At 40.4% G+C, this 24281-nt stretch overlaps 1 protein-coding gene across 1 annotated transcript in view; it reads right to left on the bottom strand.

The window, feature by feature from the left end:
• The window catches only part of NRG3 (neuregulin 3), a 1093034-nt gene that overhangs the window by 10902 nt on the left and 1057851 nt on the right, over window positions 1–24281 (bottom strand). The window contains exons 7-8 of the mRNA XM_014544204.1: window positions 19974–20100; window positions 1866–1990 (exon numbers count right to left, since the gene is read on the bottom strand). Coding sequence (XP_014399690.1) covers window positions 1866–1990; window positions 19974–20100 — 252 coding nt within the window. The remainder of the gene's footprint in view (window positions 1–1865; window positions 1991–19973; window positions 20101–24281) is intronic.

Here is a 24281-nt window from a genome sequence, read left to right as displayed (position 1 = left end):
CTGCTTGGCAGCAAAGTCTACCGTATAAACTAGTGGTCCATCTTAAAAAGCAGTTCCATGACTACTGATCAGCCAGCTAGTCTAGCCTGCTAACACAGTAGCATTCGGGCAGTCATGGAGCAGTTGGCAGGCTACATAAATCAGTGATCAGGCTGCCAGTCATGAAAACATTTAAGTCTCCTGCATATTTTACAAAACAAAGCTCTGAGATATTAAACTGTAACTTCAAAGTTTTAGAGGCACTTTATGGATCAGTCCTTGCCTACCTACCATGACACAATGCATGCCAACAACACTGCAATGTCACTGAACCAAACAGAAAGGAAGGTCTCCGACAGGCACCCTTAGTTCCTAGAAACCACAGCGGGAGCCACATTTAGGAGGGAGGATGTCAACAGAGAAGAGGGAGAGTAGGGTATTTGCAGCGCAAATACAATAGAAGCTGTAATTTTTTTTTATCTCAACTTTAAAACATCAATGGCATAACGTAGTGCTGGAATAATATTATACTTAATTAGTTTACTTAACTGGGTGCAATGCCACTTTAACATGTATTATAATCAGCAGGGGAAAATGCTGTTTTGGAGAAAATATTCATCTTCTAAGAGGCTGGTAATTTTGGACTTATTTCCCTAATTAAAGAACTTCTATTAGCTCCAGGGAACTGAAATGTGTTTTTTTTTAGAGGGAAATATCTACAAATTCCTTAATTGATATAAATCAAAATATGTAGTTAATAACTAAAGCAATTATCCAATAGCTAAACATATTTAAATCCTGAACTAAAAATATTTAAATCACCTTTTGAAAAACAGCAAACCTTTAGTATCTCAGTCTCTAATCGTACAGAGAGACAGAAAACCTCATAGCAACGTGTCAGCATCAATGAAATCCTTTTTGGACCCATTGAGAAGCAAGGAAGAAGACCGTTTCCTTGTACAATGTGTGCTTCTGTCCGGGTGGTTTGCAAAGCACTGACTGGATGTGTAAAAACCAATATTTACATTTCATTGATGGGGACAACTGTGGTTTTTCATATTTTCTTTTTACAAATTTTTATCTCTTCATAATGTTTTTTTTAAAATTTTAAATACTATACTTCTTACTAAGAAAAGAAAGCTCAAATCTTGGGACAACTTCTACAAGGATCGAGGATATGCATTTAAATGACATAAACATAATGTCTGCTTCAGCACTAGTCCCAAACTTTGGCTCTTGTTTGAGAGCAAAAATTTTCAGTTTTTAGAGTTCCAGATTCCTCATGTATAAAACACAGTATGTGACTAGAAGATGACTAAGAAGTTTTCAGCCTCAGAATTCCATAAAATTTGTAAGATAACGTTATTTTTGGCTTTCTCCCCCAAAGAGCCAATTGCTACGGTCAGCTTGTAAAGGAAGGCCACCCCATTGATCATAGATCTTACAGATCCAAGCAGATTTGCCAGGATTCTCCCCCCATGAGAGTTTCTTTGTTTGAGAGTCATGGTGAAAGACCAGGAGCATGTCACTTCAGTTTCCCAGAGAAGAATTAGTCATTAAATCTGCAGAGAGTGATAAGGCAGGCTAAACAAAATCATGTTTTTCATAGTTATTTTCAGAATGCAATTATTTCATTCACTGGTCTGTATCTGTAGCTTTGATGGGCGTTGTTAACAGCTCCTTTCGGCTTTGTAGAGGGGCACTGCAGCCTGCTGGTGTCTTTGGTTTACCTGCTGTGAGCTGCTTAAGCATCCACTCCATGGAGAACCACATGAGAAGCAAGAACAATCATCTCTCCTAAACAGTGTTGCCATTTCTGGGCATGTGTTGTCCAGAGTCACACATGGTGTGAATGTGCCCATTCCACCATGATCAACTACCTGTACCTGTGGTGTTTGACAGATTGGCTTCCTCTGTCAGAAGGGACCTCTGGAAATGACTGAGGGCCAGCAAAGCTTGACTCCATCATTTTCTCCAGTGCCGTCACAGGACGCCTCTCCGCCTTTGAGTACTGTGGGGAATCACAGGCACAAGGTTGAGCAGGAGGATGAGCGGAGGTCCTGCAACACTACAGATAGCTATTGACAAGGTATGGAACTTCCAGTAACATCCCTCTGGCCACCCGGTCAGGAGCATGGTAGAGGCATCATTTGCAGCCCGTGTCTCCCATACGGAGTATGCTCTCCCACCCCTGCCCCACACTCTCTGTGACTAGGTGAGGTCCATTCAAAAGGGTTCTTCATTTGAGAATCCTGAGTACTGTCTTTTCATTTAAATCCACATCCATGGCACAGCCAAAATAAACACAAGCATGTTTTATTGAATGCAAATTTTATTAAAATATTAATTAGTAGCTGACTACTAATATTAGGATTCAATAAATGCTGATTGAATGAAACTCAGAACACTCTCAAAATTATGGAGGACATTGATTCAGTGTCTCTGTCCACCACTCCACACTGTTTTCCTCTTTTAGTTTGTTACCAGATAGTATTTACTGTGTCTAAAAAGAGAAATTTGTGAGCATTTCACTCTTTATAGTTATTAACTCTTGGTTTTACCTTTGACTATGATACCGCATAAGCACAAGAGTCTAAAGAAAACCTACAGAGATGATATATTGAGAACAATTTTGCCTCAAGGTAAGTATCACATGGCATCTCACCCAGGCAGGTGCCCAGTCATCTTTCTCTGGATCTTGGCCCTTGAACAGGCAGTAGGGATGGCAGGTTTCTCTTCTAGAAACTTCAGATAAAAACTCTCCTGAGAAATGATATTTGTAGAATGCTAACCAAACTACAGAGATTTTGGAATTTAGATATTCATGTACAATGTATGAAGAAGAATTTCACAGAAAAATATGGGTATATAACATGCAAATGAGAAGGTATACAACTATACACATTGTGAATAAATGAAAATCAGAATAAAGAAAAATAAATTTTAAGAATATATACTAAAGACAAAGATTTGAGAAAAGTAGAGATGGTGCTAATCTGTTGAGATAAATATTGACAATACTAGAGGCCTGATGCACAGAAATTGTGCAAGAGTAGGCCTTCCTTCCCCCGGCTGCCGGCACCAGCTTTCCTCCAACACCCGGGACTGGGCTTTGTTTTGGCTGCCAGCAGGCACCCGGGACCCGGGCTTCCCTCTGGCCCACGCTTGGTCTGGAAGGACATCTGGTCTAATTAGCATATTACCCTTTTATTATTATAGATGTTTCAAAATGTTACATATACATACTCTTTGATCAAGAATATTATTTCTAGGAATTGCCATCATAAATATAATTATAAACATTTAATATGATATAATCACAGAGTATGTCAGCAACACAATTTTAAATTAAAAAAAAAACAGAAAACAAACACACAAGAAACAACTGGAAACAATAAAAATATCCACAAACAAATACTATGTTGCCATTCAAAAGAATAACATCAAGGTACAAAAAATATGCCTATATGAAATATTTGGTTATATAAGGAAAATGCAGGAAAAAAAATATATATATATATAAATTTAGCTTTGTGTGTACATGTATATATAGAATATATATGTACATATACATATATTTTGTGTCTGTTTCCTCTGCAATTACGCAGAATGCAGATTTTTAAAAAGTAAAATAAACTATTAAATATACTATTAACTAGTTGTTATCCTTGAGGAAACGTGTATCAGTGGGTATGGGTTAGGAAGAGTAGGGAAAAACGTTTTCTTTTAAAGTACTTCCGAGAGTGGCAGTAATGACCATGGCTTTCATCCGAATCTGCATCCTACAAAATGGGTTTACAGAAGCCGGTCAGACTTCTCCAAAAATGGAATAAATTAACAGGGAACAAAAAGAAGATACGGAGATAATTAGGAAGAGGCGATGGTCTCCAACAATCCAAAAGTACAAGCATCCAAAAACCAATGGGAATACCTGTATGTGTGCTTCCAATTGAAATTTTTTATTGCAAACCATCCATGGAGAAAGTGAACTGAATGGACATGTTACTGAAATGTAACTGACACCCTGAATTCCCATCTGATGTCCAGGTTCTATAGAAGACCTACTAGGTTTTTGTTTTCGTTCTTGTTTTCTTTCACATCTAACAACTAGATTTAGAAGACAAACTAGGGTGCCTGGCAGGGAGGAGGCGAGCCCCTGCTCTGCTCCTACAGAGGGCGCTCAAGAGCAACATCAGCCAAGTGTTTCTGGAGCATCCAGGTTTTCTAGAGGAAATCACCGAATCGTTAATGTCAGCAGCCCATTTATTTTTTAAAAAGAATAATATAACAAAATGCCTAATTTAGCTTTTGGCCCATTAGTTCAGATCTTCTGTCTGAATGAGACTATTGATCCTGAGAGCTTGAGGGCCTTTTACAAAATCCTGGATAAATGTTTTGAATAGAATCAACCTATTACTCATTCTGATTATTCATAGGGTTTACACTAGATATTCTGTTCCAAATATTTCTTTCAAAAGCTGAGATTGTTGTTATATTATACAGTTGCTTTCAATTGGACTCTTTTGATCCATTAATACAAATTTGTTTTCATAATTTGTTATTTTGAATCTTCTTCCTTTTTCTCACAGCCTTTACAAGAATCATTTACATTTTAGTGGCTGCATTTAACCTGAGATTCCTTAATTGCTTGTCTTCTTATCCAGAGTTAGCTGAAATGTGGGAACACTAAAAAGAACCCTCGTGATTTGGCAAACCTTCAAACTGATATTCCATACATGTGGGTTCAAATGAATTTAAAGGTAGCTTCCAGTTTTCAGTTCTGACAAACAAAGAGCTTGGAAATGGTCATTCCTGTCTTTACAATAAAAAAAGGCTGAACAAATAGAAAATCAATGACTATTCTTATATCCATCAGATAGTTCAGGTTGCAGGGAAAACCGCCACTCTAAAATCTGGACAGGTGAGTGCATACAGAGGGTAATAGTCAAGATCAGCTCACCTGTAGCAGGATCTGCCAGAGACATAAATTGGCTGGAATACACAAATGGTCATTTTAATAAGCTGTTGGAATCTGTGAGCAGGCTCGAGTGAAAGTAAAAATCGCCTGAAGGCTGCAATCTGAGGTAAGGTTCCAATACAGACCCACAACAGATTCCCACACAAAGAACAATTTTTAGAAAGTCATCTCATGTCTCTGACAAGGGAAGGGGGAAAATAACCACCTGGAAATGCATGCAGAATGTTCCCCATTACCACTGCCTACTTTTCATTGAAAAATGACTTTACTGGAGTCTTATCTCACCTGAGAGAAGAGCGTTTCCCTGACTCCACTCCCTGTAGCCTTCCTATCTCACATAAGGGGTAAAAAGTGAAGAAAATCTTATGAAGGTCTTAGCCCAGGAATATACTGACTAAAAGAGTGAAATATAATCATAAAGTCAGAGATGATCTCCTTCCACCACTCCTTAGCACCACATAAACAGGGCTCCACTGTAACAACAGGGGCTGACAGCTGGGAAGTTGTAAGAAGGAATTCTTAGGGAAATCTAAAGCCACACAAATATATAGAAGGAAAACACTATAAGGTGTTAAAGCCCTTGGCATCTGCAGTGACAGCAAACATTAAACAAAACCCAACCACAAGCCAGATTAACATAGAACCATACACTAAAGGTCTATTTGCCTCACTGTCTATTGCCTATCATGTCTACCTTTTAACTAAACTTTTATAAGGTATGCCAAAAGACAAGAAAAATGAAGTCCGAAGAGACAAAATAATCACGAGAACCTGACACAGATAGCACAGATATGTTGGAGTGATCAGGTAGTTAATTTAAAAGGAGCATGGTAAATACTTTCAGGGTTCTAAAGGGAAAAGTAAACAGCATGCAAGAAAAGATGGGTATTTTAAGTATAGAGAAAAATCACTGAGAAAGATGTAAAAGTAAATATTAGAAATAAAAAACACTGTAACAAAATGATGAATTCCCCTGATAGACTCATCCCTAGAGTGGACACAGTCAAAAAAAGAAGCAGTGATCTTGTGTTTAAGTCAATAGAACCTTCCTGAAATGAAACACAAAGCAAAAACTAAATGCATAAATACAAGAAAAAAAAAAGGAGAACAGCAGAAGATAATATTCAAGAACTGTGGACAATTTCAAAAGGTATAACGTATACACAATTGGAATACCTGAAGGAGAAGTAAAAGCAAATGGATCATGAAAAATGTTTGAATAACGACCTATACCTTTCCAAAATTATTAACAGATACCAAATCACAGATATAGAAAGCTCACAAAACACCATGAAAGACAAACATAAAAATATTTATACCACAAAATATCATATTAAATTTGTATTTAATTAAATAAATAATAGATGGATGATAGATAGATAAATTAATTAAATAAATAAAATGCTGGGGGGGGTAAGCCATAAAAGAAAAAGATTAAAAAATACAGTGGACTTCTAATAAATCATACAAACAAGAAGAGAAAAAGAGTGAAATAAAGTGTTAAAAGAACAAAAGATACCAACATAAAAACATCTCTAGTGAAACTATTCTTTAAAAGTAAAGCAGAAATAAAGACTTTATAAAAGAAAAACTGAAGAAATTCATCACCAGCAGACCTGTCCTACAAAAAATTTTAAGAGAAGTTCCTTGGGAGGAAACAAAATTGTGTATAGGTCAGAAGCTCAGTTCTTTATAAAGAAAGAAAATGTTAGAGAAGCAATAAATAAAGGTAAATTAAAATATTTTTCTTATAGTAATAGATCAAATAAAAATATTCATTCAAATTAATAGTACATACACAAATTAAATAATTGACAGCAATGTTATAAAGAACGGGAAAGTGGAATTAGGAAACTCTGTTATAAAATGCCTATACTATTAATGAAATGGTAAAGTGTTACTAAAAGTGGACTTAGATTAGTTATAAATGTATATTGCAAACTCTTGGGCAAATACTAAAAAAATTCTAAAAAGAAGTATTATTGATATGCTAAAAGAGGAGAGAAAATGGAATAAATCAAATAATTAAAACCAGAAAAGGAAGAAATAAAAGAGAACAAAAGAAACAAAGATCAAGTTTAAATAATTATAAATTCTAATTACAAATATGGCAGATATTAATTGAACTATATTAATAGTCACCTGAAGTATGAATGTTCTAAACACATCAACTAAATGGAGATTTTACATATAAATAAAAAAATCCAACTATATGTTGTCTACAAAATCCCACTTCATCTAGAAAGATAGATAGGATAATAGTAACAGAGTAGAAAAAGATATATTATTCTAACACTGATCAAAAGGAAGCTGGGCAGTCATATTAATTTCAGATAAAGCAGACTTCACAACACGGAAATGTATTAAGAATACAGAAGGATAAAGGGAAGTATCATTTACCTAATGATAAAGGATTCAATTCCCCAATGAGATAAAACAGTTCTTAACATTTATGTGCCTAACAGAGCATCAAAACACATAAGGCAAGAACTGATAAACTGCAAGGAAAAATAGACATATCCAACTATTGTACTTGGAAAGCTCAACACCCACCTATAAGTAATTAACAGATCCATCAGACAGCAAATCATTAACAGTATAATCCATTTGAACATTATGTTCAATCAACTGGATCTAATTGATTTTCTTAAAATTCTCCTTCCAAAATAGCAGACTATACATTCTTCTCAAACTCACAGGATTATGATAAAATACATTCTTGACCATAAAATACACCTTAAGAAGTTTAAAATAATAAAAAAACATACACAATATATTCTCAGACTACATTGAACTTAAACTAGGAATCAGTAACAAAAATATAGTTGGAAAATCCAAAACTCTTTAGGGATTAAACAACATACTTGTAAATAACAGAAAGGTCAAAGAAAAAGGTCTCAAGACAAATTTTAACTAAATAAAAATATAACATCAAAATTTGCGAGAGGTAACAAAAGCAACATTTAAAGATAAATTTAAAATATGAAATTCTTATATTTGAAACAGAGAAATATCTAAATTTTAGAAATACCTAAAATTAGTCATCTCAATTTCCACCTTAGGAAACTTGAAAAAGAAGAATAACTTAAACCACAGAAGAAGAAGGAGAAAGAGAAGGAGAAGGAGAAGGAGAAGGAGAAAGAGAAGGAGGGAGAAAAGGAGAAGGAGAAGGAGAAGGAGAAGGAGAAGGAGAAGGAGAAGGAGAAGGAGAAGGAGAAGGAGAAGGAGAAGGAGAAGGAGAAGGAGAAGGAGAAGGAGAAGGAGAAGGAGAAGGAGAAGGAGAAGGAGAAGGAGAAGGAGAAGGAGAAGGAGAAGGAGAAGGAGAAGGAGAAGGAGAGGAGGAGGAGGAGGAGGAGAAGAAATAAAATTTAGAGAAGAAATGAATGAAATTAAAAACAGAAAAAGAATACAGAAAATAAAAAAACAAAGGCAATTCTTAAAGACAATCAATAATATTGGTAAATTCCTGGTCAGATTAACCCAGAAAAAAAAAGCATAACTTCACCCATCAGATACCAGCTTCAGCTGCCCGTCCCACCCTCCATTAACATTCTGTACAAGTACCTCAGTTGATTCCACGTTCTTTGCCTGCACTCACACCACAGATCTTGACTTTGTGTGTGTGTGTGTGTGTACCTGTTTTGTTAAAACCTCTTTTGATATAATATACAAAACGTCACTTTAATAGTGAATAAGGAGATGCCACAGACCATTCACGGGTCTGTTCAGCAAGAGCTGAAAGGATTTCCTTATAAACACCCACATGCCCTGGGCAGTCCTGTTATTCCCTGGGCAGCACTCATCCCTGTTGGCTTCGCTGACCGCCTGCCTTGCGGAGGTGCTCTGGGTGCTGAGGCAGCCACTGCTGTTGCACCATCCCCCACGTCGCTCCTAACACAATATTGTGGCGCACTGGAATCAATAGCCCAGCCAAATGAAGCAGGCACGTGCTGGAAGCAGAGCGACAACTCTGCTGTTTCTAGCTCTGCAGCTTGCACGCAGTGGGGGTCAGAAGGCTAAATAAGAGCAGTGCCTGTGTTGGAAAGCAATGTTGACAGCTGATAACCCCCCTGGTCTGGAACCCCAGGCAATAAAGGCAGGAAGGAGCTTGTTTTAAAACAGTTTTAAATGTCTGGCTTTCTGCTAAAAGGAAATAATGCTGGGAAACATAGAAGGCAGCAGGAAAAGAGGAAGACCTAATATGAGATGGATTGACCTCTGAAAAGGAGCCATAGACGTGAGTCTACAGGAGCTGAGCAGGGTTTGAGGACAGGACAGTGTGGACATCCCTCTTTCATAGTTGCCAGGAGTCGGAGCTCAATGGCACTTAACACACAATCTGCATGCTTCTAGTTTATTCAGTCAAAAAAGATACCCAACCTCACTAGCTATTAGGAAAATGCAAATCAAAACTACAATGGGATACCACCTCACACATGTTAGAATGGCCATTATCAACAAGACCATGGAGAGGTTGTGGAGGAAAGGAACCCTCATTCACTGCTGGTGAGAATGTAAACTGGTACAGCCATTACTGAAAACAATATGGAGGCTCCTCAAAAAATTAAGAATACAGTTACCATATAACCCAGCAACCCTATGTTCATTGCAGCATTATTCACAGTAGCGAGGACATGGAAACAACCAAAATGTCCTTCACTCAATGACTGGATAAAGAAGATGTGGTAAGTATATACAATGGAGTACTACTCAGCCATAAGAAAGGATGAAATGCTTCCTTTTGCAACAGCATGGATGCATCTTGAGAATATCTTGCTAAGCCAAATAAGTCAGAGAGAAAAAGTTAAGAACCATATGCTTTCACTCATATGTGGGATATAAAAATGAAAGCATCAAAGAAGAAAAACAAACAAAAACTCCCAGACACAGACAACAGTATAGGGGTTGCCAGAGAGAAGGGGGGTAGGTGTGATAAAGGGTGAAGTGGGTCAGATATATGGCGATGGAAGAACTGACTCTGGATGGGCAAGCAATGCCATAGGCAGATGATATACCATAGAATTGTATACTCAAAACCTATATAACCTATTAAGCAATGCCACCCTACTAAATTTAACTTAAACACATAATAATTCACATCTTTTGGATAAACAGCATGTATATTTGTGCTTTAGATGATAATATTTAGTTATGAACTCTTTAAAAAGGCCATTTGGAACCACCCATTACGAACATCTGAGTGCAATTTAATTTTTCACAATGGACTCCCTAGCAAATCAGTGATCTTTCACACTACAGGTCAACTAATATCATTCTTCATCTTTGATTAATTGTAAGTTTGAACTGGAGGAGAAAATGTGCCTGTTACCTTATCATTGTGTTAACGCAAGTGTTGTGCCTTTGCACATTCAAAAGAAGATTTTTTTTAATACACACACACAAAAAAAATCTTTATTTCAAGTCTGACTTATTAGCTAAGATGATGGTGAAATTGAGTGGTTATGTTTTAGAACATGATTTCATCTGGATCTATAATGGAAGTAATTAAAAACAGCTTGACCATTGTTGCTTTTTGAGCATTTTGGCACCGGGTGTCAGAGCAGAAAGAACAGTAATGATTGCAGTCAAACTTTGACACATTTCCACTGAAGCAAAATAACTTAGCCAGACACGCTTTCCAGACACAAGGCCCAGCAAGCACCCTTCCCCAAACACCCTGTACCCTCCACCCACCACTCTGCCTCCCCACCTCAACTAGGTGTCTGTTCAGCCAGGGGACTGAACCCACCACTTATTCCCTCTTCTCAGATTCCCATTGTCAGGTTAACTCCAGGCTGTAGGTGTTGGCACATTCCTTGTGATATTATGTGACTAATCTCTGTCACCTACAGTAATCAGTAAGTGCCTTGAAAATAGGGACATTGTTATTTTGGGTCATAATTATACCCCTGGTCTTTAAAGCAGTGTCGGGTGCTTCTAGACAGTTAATGTATATAAAGCATCTGGCTTTTGTAGACTTCTTTCTGATTCCTGAACTCAAGAGAGTGAGAAGTTCACTCCCTTGACTGGTCTGGAGTTTATAATTCTGCCGGAAGCTGGTCCATCCTTGCTGCTTGACACAGTCGCTGCAGGGAAGAAACATCTGCACAGCATGTTTCAAGGGACCTACCATATATGGCATACTGTTCTTAATATGTTTGTTCCCCTTCTTGGCACTACGTGTTTTAACCAAGGTCACCTCTCTGAGAAAGGTTGTTTCCCCAGGTAGGGATTTTTCCCATGTATATATTTCATAGAAAACTGTCTCATTTTGGTAAAACTCTTAAAATACACATTGATAGTATATGGCAGAACCTGGCTGGAGAACCTGGAGAATCTGGCAAGAGGACCTGGCTAGAGAACCTGGCTATGATGATCACCTGAACACTGCCTCCATGTCATTCCTTCTTCGCCGACTCCATCCACACCTTTGGGAACCCCTGGACCTGATGGGGCTGGACCCCAACATAATTCTAGCCCTGGTGGCATTCTCTCTCTCTCTCTCTCTCTCTCTCTCTCTCTCTCTCTCTCACACACACACACACACACACACGACACAAGTCAGTGAGGTCAGGGCATCTCTTTGAGTCACAAATGCTTCATTGGTAGATGATGCTGAAGAACCAGGTTCTTCTAAGACACTGCCAGGTCCTCGGAGGCAAGTGTTTCCAGGCTATCATGTCACTTCTTGGGACTCAGTGTCCCACACCTTGTAAATGACTGTGAAGTGAAACCCTACCCCATGGATATTTAAAGAACTTAAGGGAATGCCAGACACAGACATTTGTTAAACAGTGCATTTTGCAAAGAATTTTAAGTTGTTAATCTGGGCTTCAAGATAAAATAAAGAAAGCTTTGTCTGATATGGTAAGCAGGTAGGAAATGTTCCGTCCCAAGGGTTATAGTGTACCTGGATAACATAGCACCCTTCATGCAGTAGAAATAAACGCTCATGGTGGGAAAGCTGGAGATAGAACCTCTATGCTAGGCTTTCAGAATTTCCCAATGGGCATATTTTACAGCTTGAGCTTGGACTCTGGACTTGCTCACCACTCTTGAAATTTGGGAAGGATAATTTTCTGTTGGGGGTGGCTATCCTGGGCATTGAAGGGGATTTATCAGCACCTCTGCCCTCTACTCATTGATACCTGTAGCACTTCCCTCCCAAGATGTAGCACCAAAGGTGTTTCCAGATTTTGCCAAATGTTCCCTGGGGCAACATTACCCCCTGTTGAATACCTCTGAGTGACAAGGATGTGGGTTTGAATCCCGACTACTCACTAGCTGTATGACAGAAGTTAACTTAAGCTTTGAGCCTCATTTTCTTCTTCTGTACATCTTGGGTGGAAATAAGTAATTTTTGTTAGGACTAAATAAGACAATGTAAGTATATTATGTAGCATAATTCTGTGTATGTAGCCAATACATGCTATTTGCTATTACTATTATCACTATTTTATTTATCATTTTTTGTTATTATCGTTGCCATTTTTATTTCCACATAGCTCTTTTTTTCAACTTTATTCTTATTGTTGACACTATTGCATATGTCCCCATCCCCCTACCTTTGCCCACTTCTACCTATCTCCTGCCCCCTTCCTGTCTGGCTGTCACCACACTGTTGTCTGTGTCAACATGTTATGTCTATGTTGTTTGGTTAATCCCTCATCTTCTTTCATCCAGTCTTCACTTTCCCCCTCCCCTCTGACAGTTGTCAGTCTGTTCCATACATCCATGCCTCTGTCTCTATTTTATTCATTAGATTCCACATATAAGTGAAATCATATGGTATTTGTCTTTTTCTGACTGGCTTATTTCACTTAGGATAATAATCTCTGGGTCCATATAAGCTGTCCCAAAAGATAAGATTTCTTTCATTTTTATGGTCCCATAACATTCCATTGTGTAAATGTACCAAGCTGTTTTATCTACTCATCTACTGATGGGCACTTGGGCTGTTTCCAGATATTGGCTATTGTAAATAATGCTGCTATGAACATAGGGCTGCATATATTCTTTCATATTTGTGTTTTGAGATTCTTAGGACATATTCCAAGGAATGGGATCACTGGGTCAAAAGGCAGTTCTATTTTTAATTTCTTGAGGAAACTCCATACTGTTTTCCACAGTGGATATACCAGTCTGCATTCCCACTAGCAGTGCACTAAGGTTCCCTGTTCTCCACATCCTCACCAGCACGTGCTGGTCGCTGATTTATTGATGGTAGCCATTCTAACAGGGGTGAGGTGATACCTCATTGTGCTTTTAATTTGCATCTCTCTAATGATTAGTGACGGTCCGTCTTCCCTACCCCAAGCGCACAGCCAGTGCCCCTACCTCTACTTGTTGAATCACTTAGCTGGCCATCCTTCTGAGTTCAGTGGCACAGGGGAACCAAAGGCCGCACAAAGCTGAGACTTTTGGACCATGTCTCCCAGGGAATCTTTTGTCCAAGAACCAGATGGGCAGATGCTGATGTGTGTGGCTACATTGCAGGGGGCAAATCCTCTCTCCCCTGCAAGCTTAGCCTGCACTACCCCAGGAAGGGGAAGAAGTGCCCACCTTCTTCCTACAGGTTTGTGGGTACTATCCCAACAAGACTTTGGATCCTCCCTGCCAAGCCAAGGACACTCTGCATCATGAGGCTCAGTTCCATAGGAGAAAGGGAGAGTGGCTCAGAGCTGGGACATTTAAAGTGTGAGACCCTAGGATGCTTTTGTCTGGGGCCAGGATGAAGTGCTTGGCCTCCTCCTGTGAGCTTGGTCAGTATCACCATCCAATGGGAGAGTCTTTTGATCTTCCACCCTGAGCCCAGAGTGGCTGAACTTGTTCCTGCAGAGGGGATGGTGGGCTGAACCCAAACTGAACCTGCAGTGAATCCTTAGATGAGGAACTTGAACTCTCTGGCAGAGATTGAGTGGTTGGCTCTGGAGCAGGGACCACAATCCCTCATTGAATGCCTGACTCCATGATCCCCAAGTAGTGGACCCACTAGCCCTGTTCTCCTGACCCTGGTTGCCCCACAACCTGTGGAAGGGGCTATGGTTCATGGTCAGCTGGGCCCACCCTATCGTCTTTCTTTGGAAGGCTTAGAGCAGTGGTTCTCAACCTTCCTAATGCTGCGACCCTTTAATAGAGTTCCTCATGTTGTGGTGATCCCCAATTTCATTGTTACAAATTGAACATAATTAAAGCATAGTGATTAATCACAAAAACAATATGTAATTATATATGTGTTTTCTGATGGTCTTAGGCGACCCCTGTGAAAGGGGCGTTCGACCCCCAAAGGGGTCGTGACCCACAGGTTGAGAACCGCTGCCCTAGAGGAAGAGTAGGCAACCTCAGGGAAAGACAGAGTAGCTGACAGGTGGAGGCAGACCTCAGGGATCCTCAGTCCTTCTACCCATTGACCCTTATACACAGACTGGTCCCTCCCATGCATACTCAGATCCAGTAGACACAGCCACAAACAATGAACAGTGTGGTAGCTCCAGACAAAGGCTGGTTACACATAATATCTGATATCAACCTTTACCTAAATCTGGCCCAAGTGGACCCAGAAATAACACAACCAATGGTGGCCATGAAAAATTACAATATAATGCTGGAAGCTAATACCAGCAGGGCATAATAAAATGCAAGAAGTCCTCAAAAGGTTGATGGGCTTCTATATTCAGCAGGGCTGAATCATATTACCTGCTGCTGGAATAGCTGAAAGCATTTCCCCAAACCTGAAAATCTACATGTTATTACGTGCAGCTGGCCAAACAGCTGAACAGCTGTAGGTATTTCCCCCAACCTGACAATGCCTACTGTACACTAAACTTTACCTTTGATATGTATATCTGCTTTGCTTTAAGGCAATTTGTGTGAATAAAAAGCTTGGGTCCAGAGATTACAGAGAACTTGATTACTATAGCTAAGTTTCCTCTGCTTCCCCATGTATTCCAAATTTATACTTCTAGTCTCTTTATTAATTTACTCACAGCCCTTCTCCAGATTCCTGAACCCTTCTAGATGCTGAGAAACACCCTGGCAGCATAATTCTCATTTGATTCTTATAATAAAATTATGAGCAAGAATATTAGCATGTAAATCTCCAAGGTGGAAATTTGACTAGAAATATATGGACTGAGATTTTATACTAAACTCTCTAATATAAGTGAAATGTAATTACACACACACACACACACACACACACACACACACACACACTATGGTCTCCCATTAAATTAACAAAATAAATGTTGACAAAGGGATAACAAAGCTAATAGTACCCACATTGCTTTCTAGGACTGGAATTGATGTTCGTCTTTGGGAAAACAACTTGTTCATCCCAGGCTATGGTAGGAGGTACCGTTTAGTTTATGCACTCCCTTGAGCCCAAGCTGGCAATGCATAGAATGCTATAGCTGGTGAAAGGGACCAATGTTTTGCCATCCTAAAGCTGTGCCATTGTTTTTAAGCTAGTTGTTAAGAAACAAAAGATGCAGAAAGAACATTTGACCCTCCCCCTTTCCTGCTCAAGAGGCTCAGATGACAAGACTTGCTCCAGAAAGGAAACCACTTTAGCCTAATTTAAAGTAATTTTGCTACATGGGATGGCTCCCAGCAGGAGCCTAGTAGCAGATTGTCCTCGGTGTCCTATTGTTTCTGGGTTGCCCAGCAAGAATTCCCAAGCCACGTGTGTTCTGCTCTTCCTCAACTACCTATAAATTGTCCATCTTCAATGTTGAAGTCTGAGAGCCTGTCCCCCCCTTTCTCCTTTTTCCAATATGTACCCAATTTTGTATCACTGTCTTTAGAATTTTCAGGCTTATGTGAATTCCCTGTAGGCACATATTAAAATTTGATTTTCTCCTGTTAATCTGCTGTATGTTATTTGAATTATTAGCTCAGCTAGAAGAAGGTAGAAGGTGGGAGTGAAAATATTATTTTTTAGCCCCCCAGCCCATTGGCATGGATATGTTTCTTCAATGCACTCACTTTTTTCAGCCTTTCTTTCATATCTATTCTCTGCCTGAACTCCCAATTCCTGTATAGACCTGTGGACTGATGATCTTTTGAAATGTATTATCTTAGCTGACCGCATCACAACTGTGAGACAAAATGTCTTATACATACACCCTCTTTATTAAAAAATGGGATCAATATAAAAAGACACTTTCCCATATCTTATCTGGGACTCTATGGGAATAATCCAGTTGGGTTCACCCTCTGCTGCCTTGGGCAAACACACAAATGCCATGTGTGTGGTGGGGGGAGGGGAGGAGGATGGGTTGTAGAAAAGAGAGAAGGGAGAGAAAAAAATTATCTATACTCAAAGGTCTTTCAAATGTTGGATCCTTACAATTAGTAATCTCTTTCTTTTATTCTAATCCTAATCAGTCCAATCAAATGATGGGTGGGAGGAGCACAGGAGTGAAGTTTCTTCTAATTTTGCTTTCGTAGTAAAAAAATGGGAAAGAACATGGATGTCTACTAGGAGGGGAAGGACGAAAGAACATTGTGAAGTGGCCACTTTGTGGACCTTGATGCTATCTCTCAAATGAATGAGTGTGGAGAGTATAGATCAGACACAAAATGCTGTTGCTCCTGTGTTTAGTGAAAGGAAAAAATAAAAATGGATACAAAACTGTGTTTTCTGCTGTAACCCTGTAAAATGCAAAGGGACTGGCAAAGATGCTCTTTCTTCTTGAGCAAACTAATTATTTAGTTGATTTTAGAGAGGGAGGATGGAGAGAGCGATGGTGAGAGAAACATCAATGTGAAAAAGCTACAAGGATTGGTTGCCTCCAATATGCGCCCCAACCAGGGATCAAACCCACAACCTAGGTATGTGCCCTGACCAGGAATTGAACCAGCTACCTTCAGTGCACGGGACAATGCTTCAACAAACTGAGCCACACTGGCCAGGGCTTGACCAAACTTTAGACAGGCTCCACCGAGCCCTCTTTTTTTTTAAAAATATATTTTATTGATTTTTTTACAGAGAGGAAGGGAGAGGAATAGAGAGTTAGAAACATCGATGAGAGAGAAACATCGATCAGCTGCCTCCTGCACACCCCCTACTGGGGCTGTGCCTGCAACCAAGGTACATGCCCTTGACTGGAATCGAACCTGGGACCCCTCAGTCCCCAGGCTGATGCTCTATCCAGTGATCCAAACCAGCTAGGGCTAGACAGGCTCCACCAAGCCCTCTTTTTGAGAAGGCCTCAACTTTGGCCTATAAAACTATAGATTCTCAGTACAAATGATTTCACCCACTCACAGCCACACTAAAAGATGACTAAACTCTAACATAGTTTATAACATCTCAAGGCTGACCCTGGGCCCACTTAAAAGGCCTGCCTGAGAACAAACCAACAAACAAAACCCTCAAGGCCTCCAAAATAATTCACTCTTTGTTCTGGCCAACACTTGAGCAAGGGCCCCTGACCTCCCTTTTCTAGGGCATTTGCTAAGCAGGGCTTACAACTGTAAACTTCCTTTGTCACTCTGAGGTGTATATGAATCCCCTACAACTCAGGAGTGTCTCTCAAGGACCCAAAAACCATTTCTTTGAAATGTAATCAATAAGAAGGATAGGGCTTCTGTCTCCCCGTCTCTGAGGAAGTATATAATCCTAAAGTGAATAATTGCCAGCTAGCAGATGCTATAAATGTTGGCTTAATCGCATTTACACTGATCAACTCCGTAATTTTTCACTTCCCAGAAGATGAAAAGGGGCAGTGTACTAAACATGACAGCTCAGGGGATCCCTGTGTGGTGGTGGCCTTACAAACTCAGAGACATAAAGTAACCACATAGGATGGTCCAAAATTAAAACTTTCTAACTAAAGGTTAGTAGTGGTGGGTAGTCATATCCTAGGCTGGTATCTTCCCTGACAAAGGCCAATCCTTACCTTGGCTGAACCTGTCTACTGACCTTTTGCATGTGAACATACCTTTTGAATATGAGGGTAAATTTCCTCTCCCCCATCACACACCTCACTGCACCACAGTGGAGACCACAAATCCCCTCATTGTTGTTGTTAATCAATCTTGTTAATTGTTGACTGTTAACTCTCCTATTCCCACAAATGTAAAAGAAGCATGGGTCTATTTATTTTACTTTTTTATCCAACCCCAGAGATATTCAGCTTTGCTTTCTCCTGCCTCCCTAAATCACCAATGGATTTCATGTAACCCCTTGGGCCTCTTTCTTTGATTGTAATGTACAAAGTAAGGTGCCAAACTGCCATTTCCTGGAGCGTTTTCTCAGTCCCTTGAAATTTGGCATCCCAGAAGATGTCAGTTTTGCTCAAATAAGCTCATAAAAATCCTCTACAGGTTTAAACATTTCTTACATGGACACCTGGTTCGATTAAGCTCCTGCTGTTTCCCCCATCCCATTCTCTCATTCTGTCTTTAAAACACCCAGTCAAGCCGGGCCAGTGTGGCTCAGTGGTTGAGCATCAACCTAGGAACCAGGAGGTCACGGTTTGATTCCCAGTCAAAGCATATGCACAGGTTTCAGGCTCTATTCCCAGTAGGGGGTGCAAAAGAGGCAGCCAATAGATGATTCTCTCTCATTATTGATGTTTCTATTTCTCTCTCCCTGTCCCTTTTTCTCTGAAATCAATAAAAATATATTTAAAACAAAAGAAAACAAAAAACACTCAGTCACCTCTGAACAAACTGAAGTTGAGTTCAGTTCACATTGGACCCTCTTTCATAATGCAATAGTATATTACTGATTACAGTCTCTCTTTACTATTTGAGCTAGTGGCTGGCTTTGTTTGTCTTTGACAGGTCCAGATGCTAAGGAATTGAAGCCCTCCATCACTGCATTTGTTTTAGGGCAGTGGGGTGATACTCATTAGAAATCATTAGCAAAAGCATTCTCTCTGTTTCAGAAAAGAACAATCTCTACGCATCACCATGATTACAAGTTAAATAAAACTTTGCTGGGAAGCAATCCTGATTTATGAATCCACATTAAACATCTAAGTACATCTGTTATGCCCAGCAAAATGGTAACTGTTTGGGTAATGATATCTTAGAGTCACAACTGATGCATATATTCCCAGTGATTTATGCATTTGGAGGGGTGGAATGTGTCATGGTGATTGACTATTACACTCAAATACTGGATTTTTACTGTGCCCTCTGTCCCTTCATTTTGTGCCTGAGAATCAGGAAGTGCAACCTTGTGCGGGGGCAGAATGGCTACCCTGGGAGATATATTTCAGTATGTCTTAGGCGGTATCCACTTGCCTTTGATTCAGCATTTTGAAGTATATCTCAGAAAAGATGAAAACTACTTTAGAAAGATGTACGATTCCAAGAGTTTGCTTTTAACTTCAAGTTGTTAGAAGTATTGACCGTGGGTCCACAACGCCCACCTCCCACCTCTCTCACCTTGGTCTTCTCTCACACCCCTTCCTTCCCTTGGAAGTGCGTTCTTAGGATTCATGACTTGAGTGTTTCTCCCATCTCTGCCCTGTGACTATCTGATGAACCTTTCACATTCTTCAGAACTCAGCTCAAGCCTGACTTTCTTAAGAGGCAGCCCCACCTGACCCCTCTCCCCTTTCCTCTTTGGTCCCTTCTCCAATTTCTGTTGCAATAGCAACCATCTCTGCCCACACATCTCTGATTCTGGTGTTTGTATTTCTTACAATACATAAGTTGCCATATGGTAGGGAACATTGCATCCCTGGTGCCCAGCACAATTTCTGACACAATGTAAGGATTCAGTAAGTAATTATGGAACAAACAACTGAAGCTCTCTTTGCTTCCAGAGACGACTTTATATTACTATTGTAATCCTGACTGAGATTTAACTTTTCTCTTTTATCCAGTACATGTATTCGTTCATGTGCACACATGGAACTGCAAGATGATTTAAGAAAAAAATCTCCAAAGAACTGTAAAAATACACATACAAGTCTGATTTCAGGCTCCCCACCCCTGCCTGGCCTGGGACCACTGAGGAGGGCTTTGGGAAGAGTTGCAGAGGCCTGTAACTTACATTCTGCAGCTGCACATGATTCTTCACCAGGTGCTCTGACTTTGCCATTGTGCTGGATGCTTTGAGACTGTAGTTTTTACCACTCTGCGGCTCTTTCAGCTGCTCTTGAAGTTGTTTAGCTTGTTTTCTGCAGGTTTAAATAAATAAATGAATAAATCATTACATACATGTATGCTATGCATATTGTTCGTTTCATTCATTCCTATCATCTGTCATTTACTAAAGCTAGAGGAAACTCAGTTTAATTCTCTTTTGAAAGGGAATCCTTCCCTCATTTTCAACTCTACCAAGAACTCCTTCCAATTTGGAGAGAAGGTGGTGTTGCCCACCATCACCCAGGGACTCACGCCCAGCAGTGTTCTGAAGGCGGAAAGAAATATAATGGATGGTCTCTGCCCTCATGGATGCAAAGGGTCCCTCACCCTGAGTGGTCAGCTGCAAAGAATTGGAAATGTTCTGGAGAAGTGACCAGTGGAAAATAGGAAGCTTGGACCTAACAGCCACATACATGTAACATACTACAAAGTCACATTTGTATCTTTACAAGTCAAGCGTGTGTAGCTTGATTGCATAGCTCGCATATGTACCATAATGAGTGTATATTTTCTTTCTTATAGTTTAGAACCAGCTCATTATTGTTATCATCAACCCTGCCTATAAAGATTTTTACCCCTTTGCAAACATTTTTTGTAAATAACAAAAACAGTTAACTCTTAAATAGTATCCATTATGTGCCAAACATCATTTTATTTTTTTAAGATGATTTTTATTGATTTCAGAGAGGAAGGGAGAGGGAGAGAGAGAGAGACAGAAATATCAATGATGAGAGAGAATCATTGATCAGCTGCCTCCTGCACGCCCCCTACTGGGGATCGATCCTGCAACCCAGGCATGTGCCCTTGACTGGAAGCGAACCTGGGACCTTTCAGTCCACAGGCTGATGCTCTATCCACTGAGCAAAACCGGCTAGGGCCCAAAATCACTTTAAATGTTTTCCATCTATCAATTCACTTATTCTTCACAATAATGCTATGAGATGAGGGATTACTTCGTACCCATTTAGATAAGAAATCTGAGGCACAGGAAGTTAGATTATTTGCCCACACTCACATAGCCAGGCAGTGCTATAGAGCTGGATGCAGACCCAGGCAGTGTGGCCGCGTATTCTGTACTCTTAACCGCCACTCAGAACCGGCAAAGCACTTGCCCGTGGACCCGCAGCTTCTCAGAGGGAAGGCTGAACCTACTCTCAGTGTTCGGACTCCAAATAAAGGACTCCTGCCTGCATACGTGGGCTGGCTATAGCAGCAAGATGCAACAGATCACTGCGTTATTAGCTGCTCTGTCCCAAGGGCTTTGCAGCACCTATCTATCAGCAGAAGACTCAGCACCAATAAAACAAGCAAACAAATAATAGCAAGCGAACAAAAACCTCTACAGAGTCATCTGCCCTGAACTCTGCCTCTTGCCCACGGCCCTGCCTAGGACAGAGCTTTGGTGGAGCAGAGCGCTGGCCTTGCAGGGAGCCTCCAGCAGGCTGCTCTCTGCAGAGCTGGGGCTCATGTCTCAGAGGGGCTGGGACTTGCATCTGCCACCCTCCAGTTTCGTTTGGATTTCCTAAATCAAGAGATCGATTTCCTAACCGTCCCTGGGCCTCAGTTTCTTCATCTGCAAATGGAGTCTGTAAAAGCTATCTTCCATGCATCCTGTGGAAACTAAACGTGAGAGCGCATGCGGAATGCTGAGCTCCGCCCCGGCTCACCAGTTAGCAAGCGTGCACGGGCAGATGCTGCAGAGGAATTAGAACACTGGCTCAGAGAGCAAAGAAAAGATCGTATGAACTGTATCTCTCCGCATTTGCCACGGGATTTGGAGGTTTTGAATTTGCACCAGTGCGATGCACTCTATTTAAATATTTCTTTCATCTTTTCAATTATTTGGGGGGCTTTTATCTCCAGTACTCTAAATTGCTTTAATCCAGTTGTAATTATGTATCTACTTCCTAACAGCTCATCTGTAGCCTATTGTTAAAAATAAATCAATCACATCAGCATTTTTAGAAGCACATCATAGTCAAGAAACCCTATCGGGAATTCACTGAAGAAGCAAATGGAAAATCAGAAAGTTCCACCTGAGTAACTCATCATGAAGCAGCGAGAGGGGCTTACACTCCTAAGAATTAAAGATAAGAAACACTATCTCCCAGTGATTCCATAATTCGGTGTTTGGGAAATATAAATTTCTGAAGGAATTATTTATAAAATGTTTGAAAACAGTTCCTAAGTCCTTTTATCACTTACTTTCCTTTCCTTCCTTTTCACTCTCTGTCATCCCTGCCCTGTCCCAGGCATGTGCATTTTTGCTCTCATCCTTTCCCCAGTAACTCCTTTTATCACTTACTTTCCTTTCCTTCCTTTTCACTCAAGTCCCGACTCACCTGCCTCCTTCTCTGTCATCCCTGCCCTTTCCCAGGCACGCGCATTTTTGCTCTCATCCTTTCCCCAGTAACAGCCAACAGAGGAAATGATCGCTGTGCCATCAACCCTCTCATGAGAACACCTGCTCCGGGGAAGACCAGATGCAGGCATTGCACACTGGAACCCTACTAGCCAGCAAGGTCGGTATCAACATTGCATAGTAAACTGAGTTTTTTAAGTTTCTCTGGCTCAAATCTTCAGAAGGAACTGAAATGTAAGTAGTGGCATATCTGATGTCACAAGTCTGTTGGAAAACATTTGCAATGTTGCAGGTGGGGTTCCTGGGTTGTAGACACTGAGAAGGAGTGTGCAGGATTCTTACTAGGGAGGGCTCTTCGGATTGGCACCAGCAGAAGCAAAGGGCAGGAAACAGGTCTGGACTGGAGGAGAAGTTGGGATGCCATGCAGATCTCAGTAAATCCCACAGCGAGTTCTGGAACTGGCCTGGCCTTGCACTGCATGTTGGGGCAAAAGTCTACACTTTCAGAGCCTCACATTGAACCATCACCAACTGTGGTCTATCTCAGGTCAGAGTATGTGCTTGAGAAAAGTAACTCCTAGCATAACTGTGTTTTAGCAACTGGGGGACTAAGCCCTTCACCACTGAAGAGCATCATAGCAGCACACCCGAGCATTCGCTGCCGTCCTTACGGGGCTTTCTTTGTGGCCTACGATACCTTACTTCACAGAGTGATAACCCACGGTCAGAGCCGTTGGCCACCATCTCTGCTGTGTACCAGTAGCTCCCAATTGTTTTCCTCCTGTGTTTTCCCAGTTGTGATCATTATTGGTCCAGCCTTTGCTCCTGGAACACCGCCTCCCCCATCCCCTTCCATTCTTAGAGTTGAAACATGTCCTGCATTTCCAAAGTCTGCTAAGGACCCCTACAGCCAGTCTCACCCTGCTTACCCATGTGAGTTGAAAGTAAAAAGAAAACCTATGAGAATGTATAGTTGCATGTGAACCATATCAGCCAGATTGAAAGCTCAATTAATAGTTCTGTTAGCTACTTGGGGGAATGTATTGATTTATTGGGAATGATGAGAATTTCTTCCATTGGGTCCTTCAGAGTCGTTGGGTTTTAATTCATTCAGTTAGAAAACCTTCTAAATTCAAGAAGGTGTTTGTCACCTCTACCTCCTCAGCTAACAATTTGCTATAATATTCTATCTGCTGAGGTCATGCCATAACAAGGGTGACAAGAGAATGGAGAAAGGACCAGAGTGGTGGAATCCGGGGGATTATGGGGATTAAAACGTAAGTGACCAAGAGAATGTGAGCTTTTTTGTAACTCCTGACTTTCTCTCACCAGAAATAGTACATCCTGGTATACAGGATGGAGGTTCAAGTGAATTTATTTGGAAACCAATGATAGAGAGGTCCCACAATCCTAGAACTTGGGGCTTTCAAGATGAGGTAAAGAACGTACACACATGGAAACAACCTGACTCTATGAAAGTGAGGAAAGGTCAAAGTGTAGTCTGATCAAGGGTTTGGGAGGGGACTTGGGATTCCAGCAGTCAGCACAGAGAATACTGGGTCGGGGTGTTATAAAAATGCATGTTCACAAATAGGAAATGATTTAGAAAGTGGATTCAGTTCAGAAAAACTGTATACTTCCTATATTAAAAATATGTAAATACTGCCCTAGCTTGTTTGACTCAGTGGATAGAGTGTCAGCCTGCAGATTGAAGTGTCTTATTTAGTGTGTGAATGAATGATGATACTTCTACAAAACAAACCTAATACCTAGTTTTCTTTTAATAAAGCCTAACATTTATTTGATTCACACACACACACACACACACACACACACACACACACACACACA

Source organism: Myotis brandtii, unplaced genomic scaffold (assembly GCF_000412655.1).
Source record: "Myotis brandtii unplaced genomic scaffold, ASM41265v1 scaffold356, whole genome shotgun sequence".
NCBI lineage: Eukaryota > Metazoa > Chordata > Mammalia > Chiroptera > Vespertilionidae > Myotis > Myotis brandtii.
Note: the sequence above shows the minus strand (reverse complement) of the source record. Positions and strands in the feature narration are given on the sequence as shown.